General features: G+C 49.6%; 2 protein-coding genes across 2 annotated transcripts; one reads left to right on the top strand and one right to left on the bottom strand.

Moving 5' to 3' along the window:
- FTH1 (ferritin heavy chain 1) lies at positions 288 to 4,861 on the top strand. Its single transcript, XM_021402574.1, has 4 exons — positions 288 to 543; positions 2,007 to 2,153; positions 3,654 to 3,779; positions 4,521 to 4,861. Exons 1-4 carry the CDS (start codon positions 433 to 435, stop codon positions 4,683 to 4,685), a joined length of 549 nt encoding a protein of 182 aa, XP_021258249.1. The 5' UTR covers positions 288 to 432; the 3' UTR covers positions 4,686 to 4,861.
- Positions 5,484 to 14,887, bottom strand: BEST1 (bestrophin 1). Its single transcript, XM_021402575.1, has 9 exons — positions 14,644 to 14,887; positions 13,728 to 13,822; positions 13,095 to 13,328; positions 12,246 to 12,400; positions 11,140 to 11,217; positions 9,008 to 9,160; positions 8,483 to 8,563; positions 7,821 to 7,972; positions 5,484 to 7,455 (listed from the first exon to the last, which is right to left on the bottom strand). Exons 1-9 carry the CDS (start codon positions 14,793 to 14,795, stop codon positions 6,264 to 6,266), a joined length of 2,292 nt encoding a protein of 763 aa, XP_021258250.1. The 5' UTR covers positions 14,796 to 14,887; the 3' UTR covers positions 5,484 to 6,263.

Here is a 16,720-nt window from a genome sequence, read left to right as displayed (position 1 = left end):
GCCTCTGGGGCTAGGCGGGGCCTGGGCAGAGCTGCTTAGCGGGCGTTTCACGGTTACTGTGCAGGGAGCCTGCCACCTCCGGCTTCGCTCCCTCCAACAGGGCGCCATGGCACCGCCCGCGGGCGGAGAGTCCGCGCCGCCGGGGGAGGTGCTGAGTCACGGCGGCCCGGCAGCAGCACGGCGGGCAGCGCCCGGAGGCCACGCCCCCTCCCCCCTCCCCGCGGAGGCGCGCTCATGCGCAGTGACGCTGCGGCAGTATAAAGGGGGCAGCGCGGGGCGGCAGCTCCCACAGCGCGTCGGCGAGGCTGAGCGGAGCGGGTTCCTGCGTCAACAGTGCTTGGACGGAACCGGCCGCGCTCGGGCCCGCCGCCTCCCCCCACCGCCACCACCGCAGCCGTCGTATCCACCGCATCTCTCTCTCTCGGCAGCGCCATGGCTACGCCTCCTTCCCAGGTGCGCCAGAACTACCACCAGGACTGCGAAGCCGCCATCAACCGGCAGATCAACCTGGAGCTGTACGCCTCCTACGTGTACCTCAGCATGGTGAGCGGCGGACGGGGCGGCCGCGGCCTTACCCGGGGCGGGGGCCCGGCAGCGGGGGAGTGGGCGGCCGCCGGCCCCGAGGCTCGGGGGACGGGCCCGGGCTCGGCCCGGCGGGGGGCGGCTCCGGGCGGCGCCTCCCGGCGCAGCCGCGCTGCGTTCCTGCCCCTGGGGGAGGGGGCGGCCCGCGCCGCTTGGTGGCTGTAGGGGGGAGGTGGGGAGGCTCTTATCTCCGGGCGAGCCTCGGTCGCACGTTGTTCGCTGTTATCAGCGCAGCGCAGAGCTCCCGGGCGGCTCTGCCCTGGGGGTAGGGCTGGATAGCAGCAGTTGCCCAACGGAGCGCTTGGCAGCTTTCCCACTGGCTTTCTCTGGAGGCAGGGCCCTCTGGTCCTGGGTCTGAGGTGAATTGGGAGGAATCCGTGGCATCCCCGGCTCTGTGCTTGCCTTTCTGGCTTGGCACGAGGCTCTCACTTTAGCCGTAGCAGAGCTGAGCGTTTTCAGTCCAGACAGCAGCTCTGATCTCTGCAGGCAACTTCAGGTTTCATAGCTGTACTGTACCGCAGCGTTCTGGTGTGAAATTTAGCTGCGTGCTGCTGTGTGGTGTGAACCTCGGCTGCAAGCTGAATGTAGCTGTTGGTGATAGTGGTACACCTGCACCAGTGTCCTGCAGGCTTCCAAACTGATGGTGTAAGAGCTGAGAGCTTTGCAGGTTCTTGCCTGGTAGGTAACTGGCAGCTGATACAAAGCCTTCTGTTGAATTCCACTTCGTGTCTTTCTCCAAAGAAAAAGGAGCTGCATGGTGGCTTCCAACAGCTGTCACAGGTCTTCTGGCTTTCAAGAGCTCACTTTGTATCTGCTGTTGAATAGGTGTTCTACTTGCAGTTAAGCTTTTCACTTTTAATGTACCACTAATGGTTTTCTCAGAAGTTGAAATCATACTTACTAGTCTAATAAGTCTAATACCTGCTAAATCTGGTGGAGTACGCATGAAAGCGTTATTCCAGAAGTACTTTAAAGTTTCCGGCCATTCTTAACCTACTCTTAGCAGGTGTTACAGTTAGAACTTTGACTTGTGACCATTGTAAATGTTCTTAAGTGAACATGAGGAACAGGAAAACAATCCTCCTTGAAAGCAAGGTATTCAAGGAGGCAGAAAAACAGAGCTTAGTGGTGTGTGGGTTTTCATATATTCAGAAGTGAACCACAAGTACAAGTTACTTGTACTTACTGATCAGGACATGGGTTAAAAATTCAATTCTAGCTGGAAAAACTGTACTTTCCCTGGAGGGAAGACGTTGGCTGTGTTACCTTGCTGCCTGTCACTCTGCTGGTTACCCCCAGCTTGGGCTCTAGCCTTCTTGAAGAAGGGCTGGTAGCAGAGATATTTGAAGTTTCAGTGTAGACTTTGCTTTGTGTGGCTGCTAGAGTGAGGCTGGGTTTCTGAGCACATGAATTCTTATTTTCAGTCCTACTACTTCGACCGGGATGATGTGGCTCTGAAAAACTTTGCCAAGTACTTCCTGCACCAGTCCCATGAGGAGCGTGAACATGCTGAGAAGCTGATGAAGCTACAGAATCAGAGGGGTGGGCGCATCTTCTTGCAGGACATCAAGGTGAGCACTCGCTCTCTGGGTCATCATGCCTAATGCGGAATTAGTCTTGGGGCCTGTCTCCAGGCTGCAGGGGAAGGAATTCCCCTGAGAGGCCTCCTGCAGAAAAGCAGCAGCAGCTGCCAGTGGTTGAGCATGTGCACTGCTGTGATCTGTGTGGTGATCAGTCTGGGCAAAGTCTAGGTATGCACGTCAACATGTTGATTGACTAATAAAAAGCACTTCCTCCATAAGTACAGCTGCATATATGCAGCTTATAGTGGTTTTAGAGGGTGGTGGTGGTGCAGGGAATGGCGAACTAGAATATTACTGGTTCAACTATCTTAAGGAGGCACATGGAGTTGAACTTAGATCTCTACAGTTTCCTAGACTTGCGACTAGAGCTGAGATCACTAAACAGTCTGTTTCCAGTTGTTGATTATGACTTGCTGCAAGACTTCATGGCATGATTTGCTTGAAGTACCTGTACTCATTTCCTCCTGTTCTGAATAATTAATAGTATGGTCAATTTAATACACAGCAGCTCTTCATGGGGAAAGCAGTAAATGATAGCCACTTCAGAAAAAATATTTTCCAGCTTGCCTGTTTGGATATCTGTTTTCTTTGAGATTGTACCTATGCAGTGGCTTAACATGGCAGGCAGCTCAGCACCACGCAGCTGTTCACTCCATCCCCTCCCCATTGGGATGGGTGGGAGCGTTAGGAAGTTGGAGTTTTAGGTGCTGAGACAAAGACAGTTCAAAGGGAAGAAATGAAAGGGAATAATATAAAGGATATACAAAGCAAGTGATGCGCAGTGCAGTTGCTTACTGCTTGCTGACTGGTGCTCAGCCAATCTCAGGGCAGCAGCCCACCCCTAGCGAACTCCCCCAGTTTTTGTGTTCAGCATGATACCATATGGCATGGGATATCTCTTGCAGTTTCAGTCAGCTGTACTGCTTCTGTGCACCCCCCAGCTCCTTGCTGCCACAGCTGTATGAGGAGCTGTAAAGTGCTTGACTGCTGGTGCAAGCACTGCTCGACAGCTAAAACATCAGTGTTATCACCCTGTTTTTCTTCTTAGTCTGAAACATGGCATCATGCCAACCACTGTGAACGAAGCTTAGCGTATTTCAGCCAAAAACAGGACACCTGCTTAGATGTTTAGGCCATTAGGTTACAAGAGGAGGAAAAAGAAAAGCAGCTCCAGGTTTTAACCTACAAGATCTCACTGAATGTAATGTGAGAGGAACTTAGAGAACAGATGTATGTCTGTTCCTTGTGACTTTTAGTCTGCATTCAACTCTGTCCGAAGTGTAATGTGAGTGCCAAGTTTCTTTCCAAGAACCAAATGCTTGAACTTTGTTGTGCTCAACAAATTTTGAGTACAAGAGCCTTGCTGGGAAACTGCGTAATGCAGGTAGTTGCTTTTTTAGATGGACTTTGAGACCAATCTAAAAGACTTTGCTCTCTATTGATTTGTTTACTGTATGAAAACATGGTCATGGGCTTTTCCCTTTTTAGAAACCAGATCGTGATGACTGGGAGAATGGACTGACTGCCATGGAGTGTGCCCTGCACCTGGAGAAGAACGTGAACCAGTCGCTGTTAGAACTGCACAAATTGGCAACTGAAAAGAATGACCCACACGTAAGTGGAAGCTGAAGCAAGAGTGTAGCTGTGCAGTGAGGGAGCCCGTATGTGACTATGGATTTGGGTGTGAATTGTATGTACCTGCTGTTCGTAGTGGTGAAAGAGGAATGCACCAGTGCAGCTCTTCCAGAAGGAATGTTCCTGGTGGTGCTTTTTCCTCTTTAAGCAGAGCACTGGTTGTGTTAGGGTGACTAAGGTCTGTCTTAAAGCATGGGGTGTGTAGCTGTACTCAAACCTTTTTGTTGCTGCTCTTCAGAACTGAAGACATTCATGTGAACCATGGCCCCCAGAGAAGTATATTTAGCAGTATGGAATAGGCTTGATTCTCTGAGGGTTTCTGCCATAAGATTCCAAAGTCACTTTTTGGAATGATAAAAATGCTGACACTTGAATTGACCACTGCAATTCAGACACATGCTACTAACCTCTTCCTGTTAGTTAAGCCTCAATCCAGCCTTGGCAGTGATGCCTGTGGTAAAGATTCCAGTTGTGAATTAACTTGTGTTTTCAAAGTACTCTTGAAAATGTCCTGTACAAGCTAGAAGGATTTATTTTAAAAGGAGCAACATAGCTAACTGTCCTACATGTATAAATGATCATGAAATGCTGTACTGTGTATACTTAAATACAACAGAAACTTGCTCGTTTCATCTTTTCTTGGTGCATGATTTTTTTTTTGGATCCTGCTTCATCAGAATGAGCATGTTCAGGCCTAAACTTCTTTGTTCTCCCTTTCAGTTGTGTGACTTCATTGAGACTCACTACCTGGATGAGCAGGTGAAAGCCATCAAGCAGCTGGGTGACCATGTGACCAACCTGCGGAAGATGGGGGCACCCAAGTATGGCATGGCAGAGTACCTGTTTGACAAGCACACCCTGGGGGAAAGTGACAATGAGAGCTGAAGGCTTGCCAAGAACCACCCTGTGGGCTGCAGGGGGACTTCTACTTTACTGGTCCAGCAATGCATGCATCTTCAGCTATCTAGATAAACAGTTCTTCTACTCTGTACCAAATATCAGCCCTCTTTTCTCTTGTGTTTTGTGTTCTGCCCTCCATCCAATAAAGTGACTTGGTTCAAGTTGGCTTGCTCTGCTGTTTTTTTTCTCCCCTCAAAAGGTGAATGTGCAGGATTGTGCTCTGTAGTCTTCACTGAGAAAATTATCTTGAGCTGAGCATGGATGAAGAAATAAGTTAAGGGAATTGTTTTAACTTTAGCACTTGTATACTTTAGTGGATACCACTGGATGGGGAAAGAAAACCTGTAGGGGTTGCTTAGGTACTGAAGCATGTTCTAAAATGCCTTTGCTGCCAAAGAACTTCTGTCTTGATGAATGTGCAAGATGAGGAAGGCTTGAGGCTCTATGCTTCCTGAACTAGTACCTGTGAATTTAGATGGGATTGTGCCTGTCCAGCAAAAATGACACTACCCTTATATATGAAACATTGTGAATGAGGATGCAAGGTTTCTGTGCTGTAAACTAGAACGAAACAGTGTTGCATGAGCTGTCTCAAAAGGCCATGTATGGGGTGTTAGGTGTGGACTGTAGTGTCATTTTTCAAACAGCTGTGCGTGGAAGGCAGAGGGTTGAAATACCTTGTGGAGGGCAGTGGAAGGGAGATGGGTGGATTGAATTTATCACGTGCTCCTTGTGATTGAAGGGAATATGGAGCTTTTTGTGGAAAGAGGAAGAACTTCATGGTTTCTTTAAACTTTTATTGTTGCTTGGAAACTAAGATGAGGAAGCAAGTGGTCCTGGACAGCTGCCTTGCTTTTTTTAATCAGGGCTTGTTAAAAAATCTTAGCTTTGTGTTGTCTGCTACCATCCAGATGACTTTGATTGCTTTCAAATCAGTGATATATATGATACAAAACTTGAAGCAATGTAAATACCATTGGTGGCAGCCACTTGTTCAAGTGGCCTTACCCCATTGCTTTACTGGTGCTAGAGAGCATCAGCTGGGTAGGACTTCATGAAGCACTGTGTGTCTGTATCACAAATGCTATGCCTCAGTCCCTTTCTTTCCCTGGAGTAACTTGTGCAGGTCCTGGGCCTTATGGCAAGCACTCATGTAAACTTTGAGCTCCAATTCTTGCTGTAATGAAGTATCCTTAACTACATCATCTGCTTTGGGCTATGCCTGCACTCCAGACTCCTCAGTATCTGTTCAACTATGGTTCTACAGTTAGGCATTCGTAATACCTAACATTAGAAGTCTTGTTTTGCTAGAGTGTATTGAGGTTTTTTTTTTTTTCCTCTTTTTCTCATTGCAGCACTGAAGTCACGTGCCTGCTACTGTGCCTGAGTCCAGTAGTGGTGAGTCACTGGTGCTGGGCTGTAGGTGAATAATACTCCAGAAAAATGAAGTCTGGCAGCACTGCCCTTCTGTTAGGAGGATGAGTGCTAGTGTGGGCCAGGTGTGAAGATACTGCAGCATTGTTTCTCAGATACCCGACGTACTTGTTTGTCTCTTGGTCTCCTCTAGCTGTACTGATCCATCTGCTCTTCACATATGCTTTCACTTGTCTCCATGATCACCTCCATCAGCCCCACATAGTCACCCTCAGCAAGAGAGATGCCAGAGTCATTAGTGGATGGGCTTTCTGCTCTTCTTGTCTCCCTCGCAGGAGGAGTATTACTGTTTCTGTTTCCTGTCTCTCTCGTGCTCCTGGAAACCTCTGGTGGATGCTGGTCTGGTGCGCTAGCTGTGTCTTCTGAACTTAGGCTGTGAGTATCGGGGCACGTGTTCCCCATGGGGGATCTCTCCAGCACTGGAGATGCTACGGGGGTGAATGAGAAGCAGAAGGAGGTGTTGCTGCTGGGCGGTACGTTGCTAGGTGGGGGGAAGGCACTCGATTGCTCAGAATTGGGAGTGGTTGTTACTGTGTTCTCCAGAGTTAGCCAGGGTGGGTGGGAGCCTTTTAAAGTCTTCAGGCTTTTGAAGCTGCCCTGCTGCTCGTGGTCTGGGGACTCTGCTAGGAAGGGGAATTTGGGGCTGTCTGATGCTGTGGACAGAGCTTCTGGGCTTCCTGTGATGGCAGCTTCTCTGCTTTTATTGCTAGAGTTGCTCTTTTCTTCTTCCACCGTTACAACCAGCGAGTCAGGACCTTTATTCCGTTCTGTTGGCCATATAAATGTTTCCTTTGCACCTGAGCCGAGGGAGCTCTGGCTTTTGTACGTATCACTCATCCTGGAAGGTGAGGAGTTGACAATGACATCCTTAAGAGAATTTGAGCATGCAGCTATGCTGGAGAGTGCAGGGGGCTTCTTGCGCCCTTGGCGTCTAGAAGGAAAGATCATGGGGATGGAGCTGATTGGTGTCTGTGGGGCACTGTAGAAACCAGGTCTCTCATAAAATGGGGTCGATATGAAGGCATCAAACTCCCTTAGTTTTCCGTCCTCGCCGTCCCACTGCTCCTGTGAGTTGGTGTCTCCCCTTGGCTGACTGATGTTTCCAGACTTGCCCATGTCTTGGTACGTGTAATGGGAGAAGGGGGATGTGGGCTCCCCTCGCCTGCGCAGGAGGTTCATGCGGGAAGAGGACCTGGAGAAGCTTGGTGACTGGACACCGAGGAAGCGGCCCAGGTGTCCCAGTAGCGGCGTGGAATGGTTTGCTTCCTCATTCTCTTTAATTTGCTCCAGGGGCTGGAACTCCATCTCTTCTTTCTGCATGCTGGGGAAAGGCACAACAGGCTGTTATGCAGCTGCAAAAGATGGTGCTTTCTGATGGTGAGGCTGGCAGCACAGGGGATGCTGCTGCCAGAGGCAAGCTTCTCCTGCGTTGCCGTGTGAGTTACGTGTTAGGCCCTCCACACCAGGGATGCTCATTGTAGAGGAGGGGGGCAAGAGATCAGAGCTATTCTTTGTGAAGAAAGATACTGGCTGTCATCTTTGGACAAACCTGTAAGTATTTTAGAGCAAGGTTTCGCCAACTAGGGAGGAAGATATTGTTCTCTCTTACTCAAGTATAATATCCTGCACTGCACCTGCTCTAAGGTGTAAATGTGGTCTGATCTGACACCCTGTAGTTGTACTCACCTGATATCAAAGGTTGATCCAAGGAATGATGGGCGCTTGTACTCAGCAGTGGCTGCGGTGTAAGGTGGCTGAGGATCGGGCTCGTTCCAGTATAGATCCTTCTCCAGAATGGGCAAATCCTGATGCATCTCATCCACTGCCATAAGGGAGACCTGCCGGGGACAGCAGGAACATTGGGGTGAGCAGCAGCGGATAAAGGGATGCAGGGCAGAAGGCAGCAATGTAGCGTGGAAGTGAAATGAGCAGCTGGATTTCCTATGTGGTTTCCTGTCACTTGTGGGCTTTTTTTGTTTGTTTTGATGGTTTTTTTTTTTTGTTTTTTTTTTTGGCATGGAGAGATTTGATGAATTAGAAGGAAAGTGGTACTGAAGGAGAAATGAAGGCAATATGCTCACTAGAACTGATGAGCTTAGTGTTAGGAAGGGCTGAAGGAGGAGAGTTATTGCACAGAAGAAACCAGAGGCGGTGATTTCAGGTACAGGCACAGTGTGGGAAAAGCCAGGGAGAGGCAGGAATGATGTGTCATTGAAAGGCAGCATGGGTCTGAAACAGAACGTGGATCTATCATGCATGCTGGAAGGTGGACTAAGGGGCCAGGTGAAACCTCAGGTGCAGTCCTCAGAGTTCCACTGCAGGTCAGGAGAATTCTGCCTTCACTTTACCTGCAGGTTCCTGTCAATGAGCCAGTTGGTTTCAAAGTCATCATCATCCTCCCCAAAAGGGTTGATTAGTTGCTCGGCCACCTGCACATGGAGAACACACAGCAAAAGTCATGGCCATACCTACCCCTTTCCCTGCAGGGAGAATGCCTGTTGGACAGAGCCCAGAACTGCACTCAAGGGTATTGTGCCCTGAATTCAGAGCAATGCTGCTTCTGCCAAAAAAGGAGTGGCTTAAAAACAGAAGCTTGCCAGTTACTAGGAAGCTTCGGTATACAGGTAACTGCCCCTTGCTCACTGCCTCTACTTTCCCCCAAGCTTAGGAAAGGTGGAGCTGATCCTCAAGTGAGATCCTCAGAGCCTGAGGGTTTCAGCATTGCCCTTACCCCCCCTTGGCTCTCCATTTGTCTACCTGCAAATGGCATGTTGCCCATAGGCCACAGTACACAGCTGGGTTCTTTGTGAGCGCAAACTGGGAAAAACCCAGTGGGTCAGATTCCAGCTCCAGGCATAATTTCTTGGACATACCTTTAACCAGCCAGCATAGAAGAAGAACTGCAAAAATGTAAAGACAGGCACGAAGAGATCTAGTTCATGGCCAGGATATGCTTTTTCAGGATCCAGGAACTGCCGCCCGATCAGACAGGCCAGGAAGAAGCTGTAAACAGCCACGGTCACCACCTGGGAAAGATGCCAGGGGACACACCAGAGAAACTTAAGTTCTCAACTTGCTTTCTCAGCATCTTTCTCTTCAGTTCCCACCCCACATATATCAAAACCGCGGTGAGCTGCTGGCTCAGGAGCCTTTTGAAAGCCTTGTATTCAGTTACAACAAGCTTCCACTCTGCTTTTTGCAGGAAGATGAATTTCCACTGCAGAAAACTTTAAGCGTACCCTCTGCCCTTCATCAGTTATGTATGCTGCATTTCACTCCATGCTGTCCCTGGAATGACATTGGTGTAGGTATCACAGAAAGCTTGGGGCAGGAGGGAGCCCATGACATCCTGAATGGGAGGAACTTAAAGAATCATAGAATCATTCAAGTTGGAAGGGACCCTTAGAGGCCATCTGGTCCAACTCCCTTGCAATGAACAGGGACACCTACACTAGATCAGAGGCTCAGAGCCCCGTCCTGCCTGACCTTGAGCATCTCCAGGGTTGCTTCCTCTCTGGGCAACCTGTGCTGGTGCCTCGCCGCCCTTATTGTAAAAAATTTCCTCCTTGTATCCAAGTGTGGTTAATCTGCTGCTGATTTAAGGGCTGCTTGCTTCTCCTAATAGTTCTCTTGAGCCCCTCGTGGTTTGGTCCACGCTGGTAAGTCTTTTGCATATCTGGGAGGGGAACCCTGAGCATTAGCGCCAGCTCTGGTTTGGTCCTAATGAAGGACATTTTTATATTTGCCTGCCTGCTTGCCCGAATTTCAGGCTACAATGAACTTTGTACTTTTCTCTGTAATCACGAGACTGGAAACTTCCACTTTTCAAATTAATATCAGCCTAGATTTGCATGTCAAGCAGGAAGGTTCAAAAAAACCCTCAGCATCACGAGACTCGTGAGCTAGCCAGGCAGTTCCCAGCAGGGAACAGCACAGGGCTGTTTCAAGATGCGCGGGTTGCAGGGTGCCTGCAAAGACGAACTTTGCAGTGTGGATGGGCAACTGTAGAAAAATGGGTCGTGCACTGCAGAGAGGACTCTGTTTTGGGTCATCTGGCAAACCCTGCTCACAACTCCAAGACCCAACTGAGGCTGCCAGAGGATCTGTCAATTTGGGCCTAGTCTTTTCTACAGCCTGATATGGCCCTGTTTTGTGGATATAGACTACAGTGGTATCTCCCTCTCTGCCTCCAAAATTCCTTTCTGACCATCTCTGTAGCTGAGACTCTTCTTGCTGTGCTTTTGGTAAGGCTCTGGTGGAGCTGTGTTCTTCTGCTCATGGGCTTCTTGGCAGGGGGCTGCAGCACTGTGCCAGGCCCACAGAGGCATAGCATGCCACCCCAGACGTAAATATGGAATGCTAATGAAACATACTAATATTGCGTTTGCTCCTGGTTTGCAGGACACTGTGGTCTGAGTAGGACTGTTGTTTGCCAGTGTGTATGTGTAACCTTCAGCACTGCATAAATGCAAGCAGTTCCCATTTCGTGGTGGAGTGCATTAGTGTCACCTGAGCAGCTGGATTGTATGAGACAAAGGAGGAAGCTGGTGCCAGAGTTTCTGTCTGGATTTGCATTGAAGGAGCTCTTAAAAAGCTGAGTACCCATACAAAGCTCTCTGTCACATGCGTGCCATAACTGCATTAGAACTGCCTTGTGTTCTGGCAGGTAGATTTTGGCTCTGCAGGGTGTGGATCTGCACGTATCTGTGTTTTCTGTGCACTCACATGGAGCCCATTATGGGTAACTAATTACTCTTGGACAGTGTTTCTGTAGAGGTGGCTATGTCTGAGTTACAGAAATAAGGATGGGCTCTGTGTGTGCTTATGGGTTATGTGTGTGAGAGAGCTAGCATGAGGCTGGCATGTGTAGGTGTGGATGAGAGGTCCAATAGTATGTAGCATCAGCATGGTCTGTGTGGAGGGCAGGTATGGGGTCAGTGGGGATTCCCTAGCAGCATGCATAGGCAGGCAGTGCAGCCATGGATGTGGGGGGATCCCTTCTCACCTGGGTGTAGACCAGGGGAATGCTGATCCAGTCATACCCGTAGAGCCGCCCGCATTGACTGCGCAAAGTGTTGAGCTCCTGCAGTGGGGAAAAGGTAAGACCTGTTGGCACTAAATCTGTGTGTCCTTGCTGGGGACACTGACCCTTTCCAGCCCATCCTCTCCTGCTCGCACCTCTCTGGAAGGTGGGACTCAGCCAGGACTCCATTGTTGTCCAGCCCTTCCCCAGCAGACCACCAGCAGGGTCTCACACTTGCTATGGAGGAAGTCCTTGCTGCCTGGATGTCTGAGACCAGGATCCCTTCCTAGCTTACTTCATAGCAGAGACTATCTCCTCACAAACTGAGCGTCTCAGCAGATTAGAGGCAAAGAATATCTTTGAAGAAATATCCATCTCTCTCTTTTGACTAGTGAGCCTAGATAAATAGTCTAGAAGGATGAAACTCACTCCAGGCAATAGAAAAAACATAGCTCTCTCAGCATATGAATCTTAGAGAGGATGAGTGGCTCTGGAGTCTTTTTTTTTCTCTGCAGCTGTGCAAGGACCATTGCCAGGTCCTGCCTGTGGAGCATGGCCTGCGTCCTGGGACTATCTAAAGGTTTTCAATAGTGAAGGTCTCTGCGGGGCCCTTGGTTATTTAAGATGGTTTTGATTTCCCCTGCTTTCTTCCAGATACATGCTTTGCTTCCTCGTGGCTTTCCAGCTGTATCCTAGAGACCTTCATTGGGCACTGGAGTGTGTGAATGCTGGACGAAGCTTGATCCAGAACCTGCTACATGAGTGTCCCCTATGACTACACCTAGGTGTGAGTCAAATGGTTCCTCCTAGTCCCATTTGTGAAAGACGTTACATTCTTTAGCCTCTAGTGTGTGTGACATCACTAATGTGTCATCAGGCCTTGAAAAACTCTACAGTGTCACGAGCTGGAGAGTGGCAGTGGGGGTATTTCCCATCTAAATTTATGCAATATCCCCAGGGACAGACATGGCTCACTGCCTGGACATCCTACCTCAACATTCCTGTTCCTTGCCTGACCTCTGGAAATCCCTGTAGTTCCACCTGGAGGACTGGATGAGGATCTCAATTGCCTACTGACTGCCACTCACATTCAGGATGCCCTGGAGCAGCACGCTGTCCCGGATCCTCCCCTCATTCCTTGCTTTCACAGCCAGATTGGAGAACCACACACATGGGATCCAAAACTTGTTGTGGGGGGAATTCAAGCTCTCAAACTTCTTGTGCTCTTCAGGTGTCATGAGGCCTGAGTGGAAAAGAATAGATGAGAGAGGAAAGGCCACAGAGAGCAGAAGGTAGTCACCTTATCTCTTGTTTATAATCTCAGGAAAGACTTGGGCGTTCAACCTTTGGAAGATGCAGAAAAAGTTGGTAAGTTTTGTTAAAACATTGATTTTTAAATAAGTGCAAGAAGAATTTCTCATTTCATAGAATAACTGAGGTTGGAAGGGACCACTGAGTTCATAGAGTTCTACTGCTGGCTCTACACTGGACCACCCAAAATTCAAACCCTGTCTGAAAGTGTTGACCAAGATCTCCTTGAACTCTGGCAGCTTGGGGCTGGGCAGCCCATTCCATGCCCGCCGCTCTCTGGTGCAGAACCTTTCCCTAACCCCCAGCTGCCCCTCCCCTGACACAGCTCCATTCTGTTCCCTCAGGTGTTGCTGTCACCAGAGAGCAGAGCTCAGCGCTGCCTCTGCACTCCCCTTGTGAGAAAGCTGTAGACTTTGGATGTCTGCAGCATGTCTGACCGATCGCAGCCAGCAGGGAGATACAGAACTGCTGAGGGTGCAGTTACCTAGTGTATTTAGACAACTGCTGAGAATGTGATAACTTGTGTCCTAGAATTGCACCATCTCTGCTCCAGAGTGGAGGTCAGGTAGCAGGCTGCTGCTATCTGCCTGGGCCAGAACTGTGCCGAAGGCAGTACTGGTACTGACCTGCCCTCACGACGTGCTCCATGCTGGGGAAGCGCTTGTAGACAGCAGTGCTGACGGAGCGCAAGATCAGCACGCTGCACAGGTTGCTGTAGCGCATCAGGGTGCGACGCAGCAGCCGCCCGTACTCATCCTCCCCGTCCACATTGCAGGAGACCAAGTTCATGATGCGGTCAGGCCATGGGATGCTCTCGTACTGCGCCCACCAGCGGGACACCACCAGAGCCACGTAGAAACCTAGAGGTGAGCCGAGCAAGTTAGCCGTCCTGAAGGAGGAGAGTTGTGTGCTCTTACATAGGAACTGCTCTTATGGGGATGAGTGAAGGCAGACCTAAAGGGTAAGTCAGATCTCCACGCTAAAGCTAGAGCCTGGCTTTCGCAGTTTATTTAGAGATATTTGGTCCTTGCCCTCCTGCTAGAACCCAGAGCATGCCGGTGTATCTGGACAGTGAAAGCTGTGTGCATACCTCACAGCTGCAACATTAACTGATGTATTTGTCTGGGGAGTCTTACAAAGGCAGAATAAGAGAACTGCTCAGTGAATCCTGCCTGCTTGAAGAGCTGTGTTAAACCAGGATGAGAGAAGAAATGCTGCCCATTTCCCCTCCCTGCGTGTTCACAGTCAGAGCTCCTTACCCAGCACAAAGGACACAGGGATTAGCTCAGCATAGCTGTTGCAGTAGAGTGCCAGCTTCTCAAACATCAGCCTTTGGCTTTCGCTGAGGATCAGCCTAAAAGGGAGGAACAGAGACATCGGCCTTAAAGAGGAGACTGTGCCTTGCTGGGCCTGCTGGGTAAGAGTAAGGGCATGTAGCCATGACACAACCGTGCTGTGGGTGTGGGGTGATGTGGGGAACACTCAAGACACCCTGCTGACATGTCCAAAGGAGCCTGAAGTGGCCGCTGAGTGGTAATTGCTGCAGCCTGATCAGGGAGCCCCACGTTTCTCACCCAGGGGAAAGTGCTAACTGGTATCAGGCGTTTGCCACAGTGCTTGGATGTGCACCATGTTTTATTTAATATCCTGCGAAATGTCAGTCCAAGCTCTGCTCATGTCAGCAGTGCCTGACGTGAGTTCCTCTTTCTTAGAGCTGCTTTCCTGCCTCCATGCTGCACTCACCCAGCCAGGGGAGCTCCCTGGCTTTCCCCACCCCAGTCAGACCTAACCGCAGTGTGTAGCTGCCTCCTGACAGGTCTGCAGTCCTAGAGCTTATGACTGCTCTCAGAAATGCTTCCCGCTGTGGAACGTCTCCAGCACTAGTTCAGCCTTGGTCTCTATATGCCATTCTTCTCAGGTAATGGTCACATGCAGCTTTTCAACCCCAGGAAGAGGAACTGCGTTCCTCTCCAGGTCCAAAGGAGGAAATCTGTCAGTTGCTCAGCCACTGCAGCAGTGAGGAAAGACCTTTCTTCCTCTGAGCAGAAACTGGTGAGTGGCTGGGTAGCTCCTTTTTCCCAGGACTGCTGTCCCAACCCTGCATTGCTCAGTTGTCCTGCTTCGGGACCAGCTGAGAGTGGGGGGCTGTGGTGGTGCTGGTGTAAAGATGCTCACCTGTAGACAAGGCTGATGGCGAAGTAGAGGGAGATGAAGATAAGGAACTCAGAGTAGAGGAGTTTGTAGATGCTGCCTTTCCATTGAAGCAGGAGCTGCGAGAAGGTGCCTAGGCGGGCATCGGCCACACGGTTAGTGTATGTCACTGTCATCACAGGTCCTGGTAGAGACAGAAAATAAGCAGATGTCGAAGCTGCCAAGCAAGCCTGCACACAGGGAGGAAACAGAAACCTCAGGTGTCCCAGAAAGATGGAAAGGAAGGAAGAAAGAATGAGAGAAAGAGTTGAAATCAAAAGACAAATCTGTTGAAGTCATTAAGGTAGAAAACCAAGAGGAAGCTTACTGTGGGCAATTATTGCCACGTGCTTACCAGCTTCTTCCTGTGTTTTAACTGCATGTGAGCTGGTTGCAATGACAGAGAACACACTTTCTGGTGAAGCCCTGTGTTTCTAGTGTTGGATTGTCAGGGTCCAAGTGGAGCTGCTTGGTTGGAGTGGACAGAGCCACGTGCCACTGTCTTCCACAAAAGCAGCTGTTTGAGATTAGTGATCAGTCTCACTAATTCCAAAGTTCCTTACCCTGTTTTTATTTGTCCTGTTTTGTTTTTTTTTGTTTTGTTTTGTTTTTTGTTTTTTTGTTTTTTTGTTTTTTTTTTCCTCGCAGATTTGTTTTCAAATAAGTTGTCTGCAGGCAAGACAGCCTTCCCTGTCAGAGCTGAGGGATGGATTTTGGCTGGGCTCGCAGAGCACAAATTCCAGTAACTCCACCTCCCCAGTCTTTCAACCATACGTTGCAAGATAAATTGTGCTGAAAGTAAAAAGAATTTTTATCCAATCATGCAGCATCCCCTCTGCGCTTACTGTTTTATAACCTTGGGTAAATAATTACTTATCATCCATTAATTGTTAGACTGCCATTCAGATAAACCTGAAGATATATATATAAAAAAAGAGCCAGTGTAATCCATGCTAGGAAGCATGTTTCATGAATAATTATTCAATGCAAAAACAGACAGAATTTCTAAGTCAAATCAAAACACATTGCATAGTTGTTAGACATTGCTTCGGCACTGAGGTTAATAGTAGAGGGGCCTTGGGCTCCTTCTAGAGTTATGGAGACAAGGAGCTACTTCCAGGGATGATTCAGACCTCACTGGTCTGTGGCAGCAGCTGAGGGCAGGTGAATTTGTGCCCATCCTCCCCAGTTAAGCATCCCAGTGAAAGACCTATAGTTAGGTGGGGAAATTCATGTCCAAGCCAGCCGGTGCCTTGAAGATAAACTGCAACGTCTGTTGGCAGCTTCAACAAATAACATCTTTCTTCTGACTTTGGCTTCTTGGTTCTGCTCCTCCTTCAGGTTTCCCTGTCATAACTCTCCCTGAGTCCCCTCAGTGATTCTATCGGAGGGGCACAGCTGGCACCTGCCCTGCCAAGCTGCACAAACGCCCCTTTCACTGCAGGCTCATACACATTCACACCTTTCCCATGTGTATTTCTGGTCAGTGCACAGGATTGAGAAGAGTGTCTTGTAACTGCCCCAAAGACATTATACAGATGAGAAATGTATGGAATCATATGCAAATGTGTTGGGGGCTGCTTACAGGAAGCAGAGTGTTTGCTTTAGGCTTTGGGTCTTGAAAGTGCTCAGGGAGACTCTTCATTGCGTAATTCAAATGCAGATTCACTTTTTACCAAACATGGAAAACTTCAGCTCTTGTCTATGTAAGTAATGGATGTCGCCCACCTCTGTGCAGTTCTGCTCAGGCACAGGACGAGGGACTATTCCCAGTGCTTCTGCCTGCAGCCCTGCGCTCTTAAGGCAGCTCCCTGCCTGCCAGCCTGTGCGGTTGGCCATGGTTGTCGCTCAGCAGCTGGCACGCTTGCAGTGCTGCTTGGGGTTGAGGCTCGTGGTGCGAGGCAGCTCACCACAGCACTGGCACAATGGTGTCAGTGGGGCAGAAGAGCCGCCCCTGCACAGAGCCCACACAGCCCAACTCGCCGCAGGGTGATGGGGAGCGTGGCACTGCCAGCCCTGTGCGCCTGCTCCCCGTCTCTGCTGGCATCAGCTTGGCGGGTCC

The sequence above is a fragment of the Numida meleagris genome, chromosome 6, assembly GCF_002078875.1.
Source record: "Numida meleagris isolate 19003 breed g44 Domestic line chromosome 6, NumMel1.0, whole genome shotgun sequence".
Classification (NCBI taxonomy): Eukaryota; Metazoa; Chordata; class Aves; order Galliformes; family Numididae; genus Numida; species Numida meleagris.
This window is presented reverse-complemented; position numbering and strand designations above follow the sequence as displayed.

What these genes read in the sequence shown, in the direction of transcription:
- FTH1 (XM_021402574.1), top strand. Translation starts at nt 433, where the DNA reads ATGGCTACGCCTCCTTCCCAGGTGCGCCAGAACTACCACCAGGACTGC. An exon ending in CCTACGTGTACCTCAGCATG is followed by an intron (nt 544 to 2,006) that starts GTGAGCGGCGGA and finishes TCTTATTTTCAG; the next exon opens with TCCTACTACTTCGACCGGGA. An exon ending in TCTTCTTGCAGGACATCAAG is followed by an intron (nt 2,154 to 3,653) that starts GTGAGCACTCGC and finishes TTCCCTTTTTAG; the next exon opens with AAACCAGATCGTGATGACTG.
- BEST1 (XM_021402575.1), bottom strand. Translation starts at nt 14,795, where the DNA reads ATGACAGTGACATACACTAACCGTGTGGCCGATGCCCGCCTAGGCACC. An exon ending in TCATTGACAGGAACCTGCAG is followed by an intron (nt 7,973 to 8,482) that starts GTAAAGTGAAGG and finishes TGTCCCCGGCAG; the next exon opens with GTCTCCCTTATGGCAGTGGA. An exon ending in GGATCAACCTTTGATATCAG is followed by an intron (nt 7,456 to 7,820) that starts GTGAGTACAACT and finishes GCCTTTCCCCAG; the next exon opens with CATGCAGAAAGAAGAGATGG.